A 14,886-nucleotide genomic window follows, 5' to 3' on the forward strand; every position below is an offset into this window, starting at 1 on the left:
AGATAACATCTCAGAGAGACTTCTCTTATTGGCCATTGTTGGGTTTTATTTTTATTTTTGTTCCCTAAATTGTAGAGTTTTCAAGGTTGTTGATGAATGTGGCATTTGACATGATCTTTCCACTTAGTAATGGAATTGCCATCAGTTATCAAAGCTTTGTTTTCTGGAAGAAGGTAAGTGTGGTTAATTCTGGCTCCAGAGCAGAGGAATAGAGATGTGAACTTCTCTCTGGAATAGTGTAGCTGAACTAGGGCGGAAGATTATATTCTATCTTTACAATAAGAAGCTTTGTGTTTTTCATAAACAATTTTATTGAGATATATTCATACACCATACAATCCATCCAAAATGTACAATCAATGACAAATTTCATTTTTAAGAAGTCATTCATTTTGTTTTCAGAGGTAATTTGTACTCATCTTCTTAAATATTTTGTTACCAATTCTAGCTCAAGTTTAAATCAAAAGCACCTACACTAGTCATTTCTAAAAGGTTTCCTCCAAGGGCTAAAGCCCAATCACAATGAGAGCGAGCAAGGTATTTGAAAGCATGCTACCTTGCACAAATGTACAGAGGGTACAAAGATGCTCAGTGCAGCACTCATTCATTCAATTGCATGCCAGGTGTTCTGCCAGGCACTGGGGAGGCAGAGATGGACCAGACACACCCTGCTGTTGAAGATCTCCAAGTGCAATGGCACAAACTCAGCATGTTTTTTTTACATCATCTGAACTGATTTTTTAAAGGCATTCTCTGCTTATACTGATTCCACAATAGTCTTAATTAAAACCCAAGAATCTGGAAACAAAAAAGAGACCTATATACCTTTATCCATTATTTAAGAAAAAAGTCCTCTCAGACTTACCAATCCCTGGGATCTCTTTGAATCCAGGGGCAGCTGAAATGGTATTTGTATCAGTACAGAAGGAAAGACCAGCTGCCAGGGCTGTCCTCATCCCAGGCTGTGGCCTGCCATTTTATCTGCATTGTATCGGGTAGAACTTTCATGCAGACAAGAGCCCCAAGCAATCACAGGCTTTCAAACATTTTTTGTATGAGCACTCTTTTTTGAATGATTGTGGTATAAGGAGCTGTTGGTAAGAAAATTCAAAATGACAAATATAAATCCTATGGATGAATAACACATGAATTGATTTTGTATTTCAACAATCCTAGCAGCCTCTAGATACACTTGACATGTACAACGGTATGTATTCAATTTACACACAATTCTTCTCAACCATAAGATTTCCAGAAATTAAAAGTTCTATAACACTCTGTATTGTGAAGAATGTGGCAAAAGTTCCATACCATGTTGGTGGGGTAGAAAATTGATATAGCTTCTTTGGAAAACAACAGAATATCAAAAATTTAAACATGCATTCTTTTTGACTCAGCAATTCCAATTCTATGAATTTACCTGTGGTAGATTGAATTATGTAACCTAGAAAAATATATGTTCGTAGTCTTAATCCCATTCTCACGATGTGACCCCATCATCAACAGGACATTTGAAGATATTATTTTTAGTTAAGGGGTGGCCCACAAAAGCAGGATGGGTCTAAATTCTCACAGAGAGAAAGCCATGGAGAGGAGCCGGAAGCTGGAAATCAATGGAACCCAGAAGTTTCTATGTGATGGGAAAGCCAAGGAATCACAAGGATCTCTGGACAAACACAATGCTACCACTACTGACCCCAGGAGGAAGCAAGCATTCTAGTCTCTGAAACCATGAGCCAATAAACTCCTGAGGTTAAACCAACCCATTGCACGATATTTGTTAGAGTCACCGGAAAACTGAGACATTCCCCTACACAAATTCACAAGGAGCAATGATATTGATCACAGTGTTCCTTATGAGAGGAAATCTGGAAAAAATATCATATCCATCATTAGGAAACTGACTAACCAGTCGTGACAGTATACTCTACAGCTATTAAAAAGAATGAGGTCTCTAATATACTATTAAGTAAAAATTCATGTTATAGAACAGCATGCATGGGAAGATAGCATTGAAGTAAAAAGAAAATACATATATATATGTACTCTAAAATCCTATAATAGGAACAAGATATTTTTTTTAGCCTTGCACCAGAATTTCTCAAATTTGAGTAATAAACAGGTCCCACTGAGAAAAATAGTTCTTTGGATAATAATATTGGTTTAACATTTTTTTCTCTTCAATTTTACTAAATCAATTGAGAAATCAATCTACACTTTGCGCTTTTAGCATTAATAGAAATATAAATCCAAAGTCAATTTATATGTTGAGTCTCCAAAAATCTATGAAATCAGAACTCAAATGACCAGCCTTAATTAATATGACAGATAATATGTTCAAATGAGATCTCTGATGAAAGTGTAATTGTAGAGAGATATATTAACTCTTCTATATTAAATCTTATATAAAGTCTTTTGCATTTGACTTTGATAATACTCTTTGCATTGCTATTAAACTATAAAATTATATACTTTCAAGTCTATATTTATGAATTCAAGATAATCAGACCATATTTAACTGAAATTCTGGACCAAAATTCAACAACTCAAAATAGGTCTTATTCACTTAAAAGTAAGATTAATGTTGTGTTGGGTTTTTTTAGAGCATTAAAGGGCAGTCTGAAGTAGGTCTGTGTTTAGCAGATGTTTTAAAAATGCATAGTTTCAACAGAGTTCACAAAGTTTAGAAGGAAATGAATCATTCATATCATTTAGAAATATATCATGATTCAAATTTTCTTGTCATATTTTCCATTTTTTCTGCAATTGAGACATTCTAATTGCTACCACTGTCCCCTGTATACAATACATGATATTCTTTGGCTTTCAGATGGCCCAAATGCATCATCCTTATATGAAGTCTCCTTCTAGTCTCTTCTGATGACCTCATTAATCAAAGCAGTACATTATTCATTCTAATGACATTAATTTTTAGGATGACGAATTTAAATCTCAATGTATTAAATGATTTGAGAAAATTAAGTCTTTGTATATGAAACTGCCACTCAATTGCAGATGATCCCAGCCAAAAGGAAGTTTTATCTTGATAATTAGGTCATAAGGGTAACAGTCATCATTTGGATGTTGGAAACTGCCAACATAATGACACACCTTGTCTTTGTTTCCTGGGACTGACATAACAAAGTACCACAATTGTGTGGCTTAAATCAACAGAAAGTATTGTCTTGCAGTTCTAGAGATTAGATGTCGGAATTCAAAGCGAAGGGAGAAGAATCAAGCAAGGGTGTGATTCTGGTCAAGTTTGGAGAAGGAGTCCATAGGGTAGAATGCTCTTTCTATCTTCTGGTTATTTCTCGGCAATTTGTGACATTCTTTGTTCTGTCTTTCTCAGAGTCTGTGTTCACATTTCCTCTTATACGGGTGCTAGTTGGATTAAGGGACCACCTTACTCCATTATGACCTTGTCTTAACTTGCCTAATACCATCTGTAAAACCCCATTTCCCAATAAGTTCATATTCTGAAGTACTGAGAATTAGGACTTCAACATATCTTTTTGGGTAGATGCACTTCAATCCATAAAAGACCTGCTTTTCAACTCATACAAGCTTAAAACCCAGAAAACCATATCCAAAAATGTTTGTGACATTAGTGGTAGGATTTTGGTGATTTTTACTTTGTCCTTGCCCATTCATGTATTATTTGAATGCTTTTAAGTGACTTCAATCATTTACATAAACTTGTAAGTAAACAGGGTGGGCCACAGTGGCTCAGTGGCAGAGTTCTCGCTTGCCATGTGGGAGACCTGGGTTCATTTCCCGGTGCCTGTCCATGCAAAAATAAATAAATAAATAAATACACAAATGTAAACAATATAGCTCATTTCATCGTGAAAAACAAAAAGGTAAAATGCCATCACTTGAAGTTATCACTTGACTTCCGAAGATGATAAACAAATGAAAATGAGAGAAAGCTAAAATTGAGGATGAGTTTTGAGCTGTATGCAGTCGTCTTCTAAAATCTGGATGATGGAGTTTACATGCTCAATGGTTGAGGTGGTTATCTGAATGAATAGAGCAAATTGAAAACTATTTTAATCCCAAACTTCAGACAGTAAGCTCCAAATCCAGACAGGTCCTTAGACCTGGTTGAAGGAATGCTCATATCCTTCTGTGTTTGAAGTTTTTAAAATGAGCAAACTAAAAACAAAGTAATGCCAACCTACAGTCACTACCTGTTCACCACCACCTGCATTTTGCCCCACCCCATTTTATTTTCAAGTTCTATTCTCCCCTACATGTCTACCTAGCTCATCTGCAGGTTCACTTGAGATGCTCTTGTCTCTCAGGAAGGTGCTATGATAATACTGATAGAATTAGTGCAAAAATGGTCAGCTATGGTACATGACCGCAACAGAAAAGAATAACAGATCAAAGGTTGGGTGCCAAGCAGGAAACTTAATACAGCTTATAGCCTGGGTTGGGGGTGGAAATGGGGAAGGGGAGAGTCTGAGGGATTTAAAGTCTTAAAACTACACGTTGTCGGGCTTCCATATGAGGCCAGCAACATCTCTGAGTGCTGCTGATTGGCTGTGGAAGTCTGCAGAGAGGAGTGACCGCGGTGCGCTACGCCGCCTCTGCAGCATGGGTGAGTGATGCGCTCCAGACAGGATTTGGGAGCCCTGTCAGGTTTGTAGGCTGTACCGCCACATCAGAATTTGACATCGTCTAGAAGATTATTTAAACCGCCTCCTTCATAAGGAGATTCAGAAGTTTACAGGAAACTTTAAAAATTAGCTAGAATAACTCCTTCTTATCAAGTGGGGAAAAAGTCTGAGTGATTGTGGATTGGTTGGTATAAGAATCTAATTTTTTAAAACTCATCTCAGAGCTCTTTGAAGCTACAAAACATTGCAAATACGCCTTACATGTCTTTTTCTTCTTTCCAAAAAACAACATCAATAAAAACAACAACAGTATGCAAAGGATCCACATTCAGGTGGCACCCTACTGAGCCCGAATTTTTGTTCAAAAGAGTGCCCATTCTGGACTCTCTCCCCCTCCTTGGCTCTCTTAGGATGTGTCCTTCTGAAGCAGGCTGACGATGCACGAAGGAAGTTGCCCTGGAGATCCTGCAAAGGAGGGGGCAAGCCCGAAAGCGAAGGGAGAACAATCAAGCAAGGGTGTGATTCTGGTCAAGTTTGGAGGAGGAGGGCACTTCAGCTCGATCCCACAGAGGACCTCTGGAGTAGCCGTTAGAGGGTACGCAGGTGCGGAGGGAGAGGCACACGAAACAGGAGAGGGGGTGCGAAGAAGTCTGGGGAGCAGCGGCAAAGGGTCCACGACACCCCAGATTACCCTAGTCCAATCCTCTGTCAGATCATTTTCTTATTCTACAAACCAAATGAAACAAATCTACAGACTTGAAAGAAAAATGCATCATAAAAATGAGTCCTCTAGATCAGGAGTGGGTCATCCTTTTCCGTTAAGGGCTAGGTAGTAAATATTCTAAGCTTTTTGGGCCATCCAATGTTTGCTGCAACTACTCAATTCTGTGGAAAGCGGCCAGATTCAATATTTAAAGAAATAGTTATGGCTGTGTTCAATGAAGCTCTATGGGGCTCAGGGCCGCCCTTCCCCCATCCCAGCCTGAGTAGGGACAGGTCACCGTCTCGCACACCTCTCCACCCCGTGCCTATGACCCCGCACTGAGCCATGAGTGGAGGGTGTGCCCCTCCAGTTCTGCCTTCATTGTTCTCTCCCTTTACCCAAAAGCCTCAGAAAATTAACAAATCCCACTGTGACAGGCTGATGACCAGTTGGAGAAGAAGCTAGGAAACCCAGATGAGCCAGCAAGGCATTTTATAATCCTCAAGAAACAAACCCCAATTGAAGAAAGAGGTAGTATATTTGGAAAAACATTTAATCAGAGTACAGACGTTTCTTTAAGATACATACCCTGTAAATATGACTTATGTGAAACAACTTTGAAATGTAATTCAGATTTATTAGTAACAGTTGTGCAAGAAAGAAAGCTGTTGTTAGTAAGGGATTTGAGAAAGCACTCTATCTGAAGCAAGAGAAAAAACATACTGGAGTGGAATACTCTGAATATAATAAAAATGGAAAAGCCCTAAGCCATGAGGAAGCCATATTTAAACATCAGAAAATTAGAAATTTGTTTCCACCTTTAATTTGTCATTACTGTGACAAGGTCTTCAGTATTAAGTCACTCCTCATTTGTCATGAAAGAATACATACTGGAGAAAAGCCCTATGAATGTAATGTATGTAAGAAAACCTTCTCCTGTAAGGCAAATTTCACTAAACATGAGAGAATTCATACTGGGGAGAAGCTCTCTGAGCGTCCTGAATGTGGAAAAGCTTTCACCCACCAGTCAACCCTCTTTGTCCACCAGAGAGCACATATGAAGAAGAAGCCCCATGAATGTGGTGAATGTGGCAAGACATTTGCTCAGAAGTTTGAACTCACCACACATGAGAAAATTCATACAGGAGAGCGACCCTATGAGTGTAATCGATGTGCCAAAACGTTCTTCAAGAAGTCAAACCTGATTATACACAAGAAAATTCACACAGGGAAGAAATCCTGCAACTGCAGTGAATGTGGAAAATCCTCTATCCAGAACTCACAACTCTTTATACATATGAGAACTCATACAGGAGAGACACCCTATGAATGTACTAAATGTGGCAAAACTTTCGTTCAGATGGCAACCCTTAGATCATGCTTGTGGATTCATAGAGGAGAGAAACCATATGGATGTTCCGAATGTGGAAAGGCCTTCCAGCAGGGAGGCTCGCCTCAGTGTCCGTCAGAGAGTTCATTTAGGGACCCTGAGATTGCAACAAGATGGCATTGCAGAAAACTCCTCCACAAAAACCCTTCCCATGGGGGAGAAACTTTGTGAAGGAACTTAAATAATGTGGAAATTCATACTGAGATAGTCTATCAACACGAAAATGTGCTAAAAATAGGATCCCGTAAGAATAATATTATATTGGAAGTTAGATATGATACCCAGCTAATGAATACATATCAGAATATATCCAATTATGAATAGACATGCTCAGCTAGCTATATTACAGTGAGCTTTTTTGAAATTTTGAATGTATTGGATAGTCCAAGCAGCAGTATAAAGGATATACAAACAGTACCAGAAGTATGTAGTGGTTATGTCTGAGATTGCACCACATGAAACAAATTGTATGTTTTGGACCTGCATATGTGAATTTAGCACAGTCGCTGGGAGTTTGAAATTCTTATCCTATGTAGTAATTAGGATACATCAAAAAGCATTTTCCATGCTAAGCATCACGGTTGTTTTCCAGTACTTTCCCCCACAATATGCAATCCAGCTCCGTATGTATGCCAGCAAGCAGCAGAAGAGAAGAAATGCTATGTGCTTCATTAAAACTGTTAACATACATACTGAGCTGTCTCTTCAATAAACACAAGACAATGTTGTTGAAGTTTTAACCTTCTCTGGGTTTGCTGAAGGTTTTGGTGAGGCATTATTTACATAAATATGCAAGTATGACATAATTAAGAGGAGATCTAGAGAGTGAATGGAGGCAGATGTGGGTTGTGTTACATAGTATGCACCACAGAATTTTTTAAAATGCTGTATGAAGAGAATAGCCTCATCCATCATGTTCTCATTAATTTTCAGAGGGGTATTTACATAAACTTTCATGTGTATTGCCAAAATATGTATAACCCAGAAACAACCTGTATTTTTGTGTTACCCTGTTTCTCTTAATATTTTAAGGATCATCTTGCAAAAAAAGTTAGAATGATTACATAGTTCATAACTGTTAGTTACATTTCAGAGACTTTAGAGAAAAATTAATTTTATTTTGAGCAAATGTCAAGAGATGCCTGTTTCCATTAAACTTGCTTTTTAAAAATTTCCATTTGCATAATCCATTTTAGAAATGAAGTTGTTTAAAGAGGTATTTCCTCTTCCTTGAGTTTCACTACCATCAGCCTAAAACATGTACTTTGGAACCTAATTTACTGTAAGTTAGACCTTCCCTTTAAAAGTTCACATAGCAAATAATTTTTCTAAATTAGATTTTTCAGTGGTCTCATCATACATTGTTTGATGATTAACATAAAAACATTTTTTTCTTTTTTATAAGTAGATACACCATTTTAGGCTTAATTCCGGCTTCACAAGTTCAGCCTTTTGCTATCATTCACAAATTAGGCATTTGAACTGTAAATGGCAGCCTTAACTGTCCTTTTTCCTCCTGTTAGTTATTTTTAAAGATCATTGATGTGCTGTGACTGCATATGAGTATGAAGGAGTTTCTGAACAACCATACTCCAATAAGTCTTTGTATGTCTCAGTTGTCATCTTCCTTATTAATGTCAGGGAAGCAGGGCTAAAAGTTAATTTCATGTACTGCTCTTGGAAATGTAAATTGTGACAGCCTCCTTGGAAAACAGTGAATTTGTCTTTTAGTGTTATGGATATACACCCTCTTCAATCCAAGGAATCTCTCCCTAAGATGAAATAAAGTATCAGTCCCTAAGATTACATGTTTAAAAAAAAAAACAAAACAAAACTATATGGACATTGAAATTTGAAATTCACATAATTTTCAAGTGTCATGAACTATTCTTCTTTTGACCTTTTCTCACCATTTACAAATGTAAAAACCATTCTTAGCCGGGAGGCAGTGCAAACAGCAGGCCTACTGCGTTTGGCTCCGTGGCCTCTGCTATAGATCAGCGGCTCTCAGAGTTTTTTAACTGTGAGAAATGACTTTTATGAATTTATTTTTTTGTATACTGTATGGCAGGGGTCATATTTCATTCTTTTTTTCTATGTGAGTATCCTGTTATTGCTGCACTGTTTGTTGAATTTTTGTTTGTTTGTTTTTTGGGGGGTGGAAGTGCATGGACCAGGAATTGAACCTGGGTCTCCTGCATGGCAGGCAAGAATTCTACCACTGAACTACCCTCACAACTCCCCTACTGCATTTCATTTATCTTAGAGCCTAGAACATACATAAACACACATATGCAATTAAAACTTAAAATGCATAAAACAATTCTTACATTTCCTATGTACTATATGCTGCTTTTTACAAATTTATTCTACTTGATTTTATTTTTAAATGCTGTCATGATCCATTGAAGTTTTTAAAATATTTTTATTGAAATCCAGAAACCTGGGTTCAATTCCCGGTGCCTGCCCACATAAAAAAAAAACAAAAAACAAACATACAAACATTCTTTCTTATTTATTTTTTGTTTTTATAAATATAACATACAAAAATGAACATTCTTGTAGAATGGTATGATCTCTAAATGTTGGGTTAATTTCTTTTTTTCCGTTAATTAAAAAAAAAAAAAAAAAAGAGAAGGGATAATTGGAGCTGAAGGGATACAGACTGTACAACGGGACTGGATATAAAAACTCAGAAATGGACAGCACAGTACTACCCAATTGTAATGCAATTATGTTAAAACACTGAATGAAGCTGCATGTGAGGTATAGGTTTTTTGTTTTTGTTTTTTTTTGTTTTTTTTTCTTTCTATTATTGTTTTAATTCTTATTCTGTTGTCTTTTTATTTCTTTTTCTAAATCGATGCAAATGTACTAAGAAATGATGAATATGCAACTATGTGATGTTATTAAGAATTACTGATTGTACATGTAGATTGGAATGATTTCTAATTGTTTTGTTAATTCTTTTTTTAATTAATAATAATAAAAAAAAAGAACATTCTTTTCATATGATCATTCCATTCTTGGTATATAATCAATAACTCACAACATCACATAGTTGTATATTCATCACCAAGATCATTTCTTAGAACATTTGCATCAATTCAGAAAAAAAAGAAAAAAACTCATACATACCATGCCCCTTACCCATCTCTCTCATTGATTGCTAGCATTTCCATCTATCCGATATATTTTAGCCTTTTTCCCCTTTTTTTTCTATCCCCCTTTCATTGATCACTAGCATTTCAAGCTACTAAATTTATTTTAACATTTGCTCCCTTATTATTTATTTATTTTTAATCCCTATGTTTTACTCATCTGTCCATACCATAGACAAAAGGAGCATCAGACACAGGTTTTCACAATCACACAGTCACATTGTGAAAGCTAAGTCATTTTACCATCATCTTCAAGAAATATGGCTGCTGGAATACAGCTGTAAATTTTCAGGCACTTCCCTCCAGCCTCTCCAATATACCTTAACTAAAAAGGTGATATCTGTATAATGTATAAGAATAACCTCCAGGATAACCTCTCAGCTCTGTTTAAAATCTCTCAGTCATTGACACTTTATTTTGTCTTATTTCTCTCTTCCCCTTTTGGTCTAGAAGGTTGTGGTAGTTAGATTAAGTTGTCAGCTTGACCAGGTGAAGGCACCTGCTTGATGTGGACATGAGCCAATGGTACGTGAACCTCATCTGTTGCTGATTACATCTGCAGTCGATAGGAGGCATGCTTGCTGCAATGAATGATGTTTGACTTAATTGGCTGGTGCTTAAATGAGAGAGCACAACGCAGCAAAGCTCAAACAGCTCAGCATACCTCATCTAAGCACTTGCAGTATAGCTCAGGCCTTTGGGGATGCAGAAGGAAATCACCCCGGGGAAAGTTGTTTGAACCCAGAGACCTGGAAAGAAGACCAGCAGAGATCACCCGATGCCTTCCCACGTAAGAAAGAAAGTTAGCTGCCTTTCCTCTGAAGAACTAATGAAATAAATCCCCTTTTATTAAAATCCAATCCATCTCTGGTGTTTTGCATTCCAGCAGCTAGCAAACTAGAATACAGATTTTTTCAATCCCTTGATGCTGAGTCCCAGCTCATTCTAGGATTCCTGTCCCACATTGACATACAAACATTCTTGATGTGGTTATAATCAGTGGTTCACAATATCATCACATAGTTGTGTATCATCACCATCGTCATTTTTTTTTAACATTTGCATCTCTCCAGCAAAAGAAATAAAAAAGAAAAAACTCATATATGCCATACCCCTTATCCCTCCCTCTCACTGACCACTAGTATTTCAATCTACTGAATTTATTTTAACATTTGTTCCCCCTATTATTCCTTTTTTCTTATTCATATTTTTTACTCATCTGTCCATACTGTAGATGAAAGGAGCATCAGACAAAAGGTTTTCACAATCACACAGTCACATTGCAAAAGCTACATTATTATACAATCATGTTCAAGAAACATGACTACTGAAACACAGCTCTACAGTTTCAGGAACTTCCCTCTAGCCACTCTAATACACCATAAACTAAAAAGGGGATATCTATGTAATGTTTAACAATATACTCCAGGATAATCTCTTGACTCTGTTTGAAATCTCTCAGCCACTGACACTTTATTTTGTCTCATTACTCTCTTCTCCCTTTTGGTCGAGAAGGTTTTTTCAATCCCTTGATGCTGAGCCCTAGCTCATCCTAAGATTTCTGTCCCATGTTGCCAGGGAGGTTTACATCCCTGGGAGTCATGTCCCACGTAGAGGGGGGAGCTGAGAGAATTTGTAACCAAGATACCAACTCTGCAAGAAATACTGAAGGGAGTACCAGAGACAGATAGGAAAATACCAGAGAGAGAGGTGTGGAGAAGAGTGTAGAAATGAAGACTATCGCTAAAGGTAAAAAGAAGAAAAATTAGATATGACATATAAAATCCAAAAGGCAAAATGGTAGAAGAAAGTATTGCCCTTACAGTAATAACACTAAATGTTAATGTGTTAAACTCTCCAATCAAAAGACATAGACTAGCAGAATGGATTTAAAAACAGGACCTATTTACATACTGTCTACAGGTGACATATTTTAGACCCAAGAATAAACATAGGTTGAAAGTGAAAGGTTGGGAAAAGATATTTCATGTAAACAACAATCAGAAAAGAGTAAGTGTAGCTATACTAATAGCCAACAAATTAGACTTCAAATGTAAAACAATTAAAAGAGACAAAGAGGGATACTGTGTATTAATAAAAGGAACAATTCAACAAGAAGATATAACAGTCATAAATATTTATGCACTGAGCCAGAGTGCTCCAAAATACATGATGTAAACACTGAAAAGAGAAATAGACACATCTATTATAACAGTTGGAGGCTTCAATCCCCCACTCTCATCAAAGGACAGAGCATCTAGACAGAGGATCAATAAAGAAACAGAGAATTTGAATAATACAATAAATGAGCTAGACTTAACAGACATTTATAGACTATTACACCCCACAACAGCAGGATACACCTTCTTCTCAAGTGCTCATGGATCATTATCAAGAGAATTTGAATAATACAATAAATGAGCTAGACTTAACAGACATTTATAGAATATTACACCCCACAACAGCAGGATACACCTTCTTCTCAAGTGCTCATGGATCATTATCAAGAGAATTTGAATAATACAATAAATGAGCTAGACTTAACAGACATTTATAGAATATTACACCCCACAACAGCAGGATACACCTTCTTCTCAAGTGCTCATGGATCATTATCAAGGATAGACCATATGCTGGTTCACAAAGCAAGTCTCAATAAATTTTAAAAGATTGAAATCACACAAAACATTTTCTCAGATCATAAAGGAGTGAAGTTGGAAATCAATAATAGGCAGAGGGCCAGAAAATACACAAATATATGGAGGCTCAGCAACACACTCTTTAACAACCAGGGGTCAAGGAAGAAATTACTAGAAAAATCAGTAAATATCTTGAGGCAAATGAAAATGAAAACACAACATATCAAAATTTATGGGATGCAGCAAAGGCAATGCTAAGAGGGAAATTTATTGCCCTAAATGCCTATATCAAAAAGGAAGAAAGAGGAGAAATCAAAGAATTAGCTGTTCACTTGGAAGAATTAGAGAAAGAACAGCAAACTAACCCCAAAGCAAGCAAAAGGAAAGAAATAACAAAGATCTGAGCAGAAATAAATGAAATTGAGAACATGAAAACAATTGAGAAAATCAACAAAACCAGAAGTTGGTTCTTTGAGAAAATCAATAAGATTGATGGACCCCTAGCAAGGTTGACAAAAAGAAGAGAGAGGATGCAAATAAATAAAATCAGAAATGAAAGAGGAGATATAACACTGACCCTACAGAACTAAAGGAGGTAATGAGAGGACACTATAAGCAACTTTTTGCTAATGAACTAGACAATGTAGGTGAAATGGAAAACTTCCTAGAAAGGCATGAACAACAATATTGACTCAAGAAGAAATAGATGACCTCAACAAACCAGTCACAAATAAAGAAATTGAATTAGCCATTAAGAAGCTCCCCCAAAAAGAAGAGTCCATGACCAAATGCTTCACATGTGAATTCTACCAAGCATTCAAGAAATAATTCGTACCAATGCTGCTCAAATTCTTCAAAAAAATGAAGAGGAGGTAAGGCTACCTCATTCATTCTATGAAGCCAACATCTCCCTCATACCAAAGCCAGACAGAGATACTGCAAGAAAGAAAATTATAGACCAATGTCTCTAATGAATATAGATGCAAAGATCCTCAACAAAATACTTGCAAATCGAATCCAGCAGCACATCAAAAGAATTATGGTGTAGAGGGGGAAGGTAGTGAGCTCACTTGCCATGTTGGCTGAGAGAGAGAGAGAGAAGCCACATCTGAGCAACAGAAGAGGTTCTCTGGTTGACTCTTAGACCTAATTTTTTTTTGGAAGGTCTACCTTTATTTTATTCAAGAATGCAAGAGAATCACGTTAAGTCCAAATATAGAAAAGGAAAATTTTAGTTATGGTGCAGAGTTAAGAATACAACTCATGCATCATCATAACTTTTGGAGTCCTGGTTGATGTATTTTGACCACATCTCAACAGCACACTTTAAATGAATCATGGTTTTATGTTATCAGAAGCTATGATACAGAAAATTAAATAGTTAACTACAAATTAAATTAAAGAAAATAAACCATTGGCAGTTTTGAGTTTCACTCTGGAAATGAGATTTGACTCACTGCACTTATTAATGCTAAATTTTATGAGTCATTCAGCTATAAGTATTACTTATATCCTACTTAAATAAATGTTTTTACTAATTCATGATAAGGTGATGCTTTCCCCTTTTTCCTTTCCACCACTCTACTCCAGCCTCTCACATTAACTCTTTTGGGTAATCACAGTAGCCTCCATGTTTCTCACAGGTCCAATCCAGAATTATTATAAATATGAGTATTAATAATAATTACTATATTGAATGAGCACTTATGTGGGCCACATATATAGTGTAGTGTTTTAATTTAATCCTCACAATAACTCTATAAGATCAGTATAATTATTAGCCCTTTTTAACAATTGAGGATATAGACTGAGGAGGTGGGTTAAGTAATTTGTGTAAAGTCAAATAATAAGAAAACAGTAGACCTTGAACAAGTCTTGTCTGATATACCTTTAAAACATGTCCTGAATCCTCCACTTCTATTTACATCATTTACAAATTTAGCCAGTGTAAGTTTTTTTAATATAAATCATATCTTGTCCAAATTTCTGCTTAAAAACTCCTCTAATTAATAAAAAAAAAAACTCCTCTAATGGCATCCCATTACAACTAGGATAAAATACAAAAAAACAAAAATGTAAATATAATACAAAAAAATACAAAAAAAATTAAAGGCCTAATTTTAAATAAGATAGCCTATCCTTTGCAGGGAAAATTTCATAGGGGCAAACCCCAAGACTGAGTGCTTGGCCTATTGATTTGGTTGCCCCACTGCTTGCAAGAATATTAGTAATTCTCCAAATGGGAAAGTTGCTTTTTAACCCCTTTCTCTCCATTCCCCCAAGGGGACTTGGCAAATACTTCTTTATTCACTGTTTAAATCACTCTGGGATTTATCAGGGCATCACACTAACCTGGATAAACCAACAA

The 14,886-nt window shown here is 36.4% G+C and overlaps 1 protein-coding gene across 1 annotated transcript; it reads left to right on the plus strand.

Annotated features, from left to right (window-relative positions):
* Positions 1–5,062: 5,062 nt before the first annotated feature.
* Positions 5,063–7,380, plus strand: LOC143675748 (uncharacterized). Its single transcript, XM_077151773.1, is given in 4 exon segments — positions 5,063–5,332; positions 5,766–5,964; positions 5,967–6,766; positions 6,768–7,380. Coding segments are annotated over 4 exon segments (1,401 nt in total). The 3' UTR covers positions 6,900–7,380.
* Positions 7,381–14,886: the final 7,506 nt, after the last annotated feature.

This window comes from Tamandua tetradactyla, chromosome 3, assembly GCF_023851605.1.
Source record: "Tamandua tetradactyla isolate mTamTet1 chromosome 3, mTamTet1.pri, whole genome shotgun sequence".
NCBI classification, from domain to species: domain Eukaryota; kingdom Metazoa; phylum Chordata; class Mammalia; order Pilosa; family Myrmecophagidae; genus Tamandua; species Tamandua tetradactyla.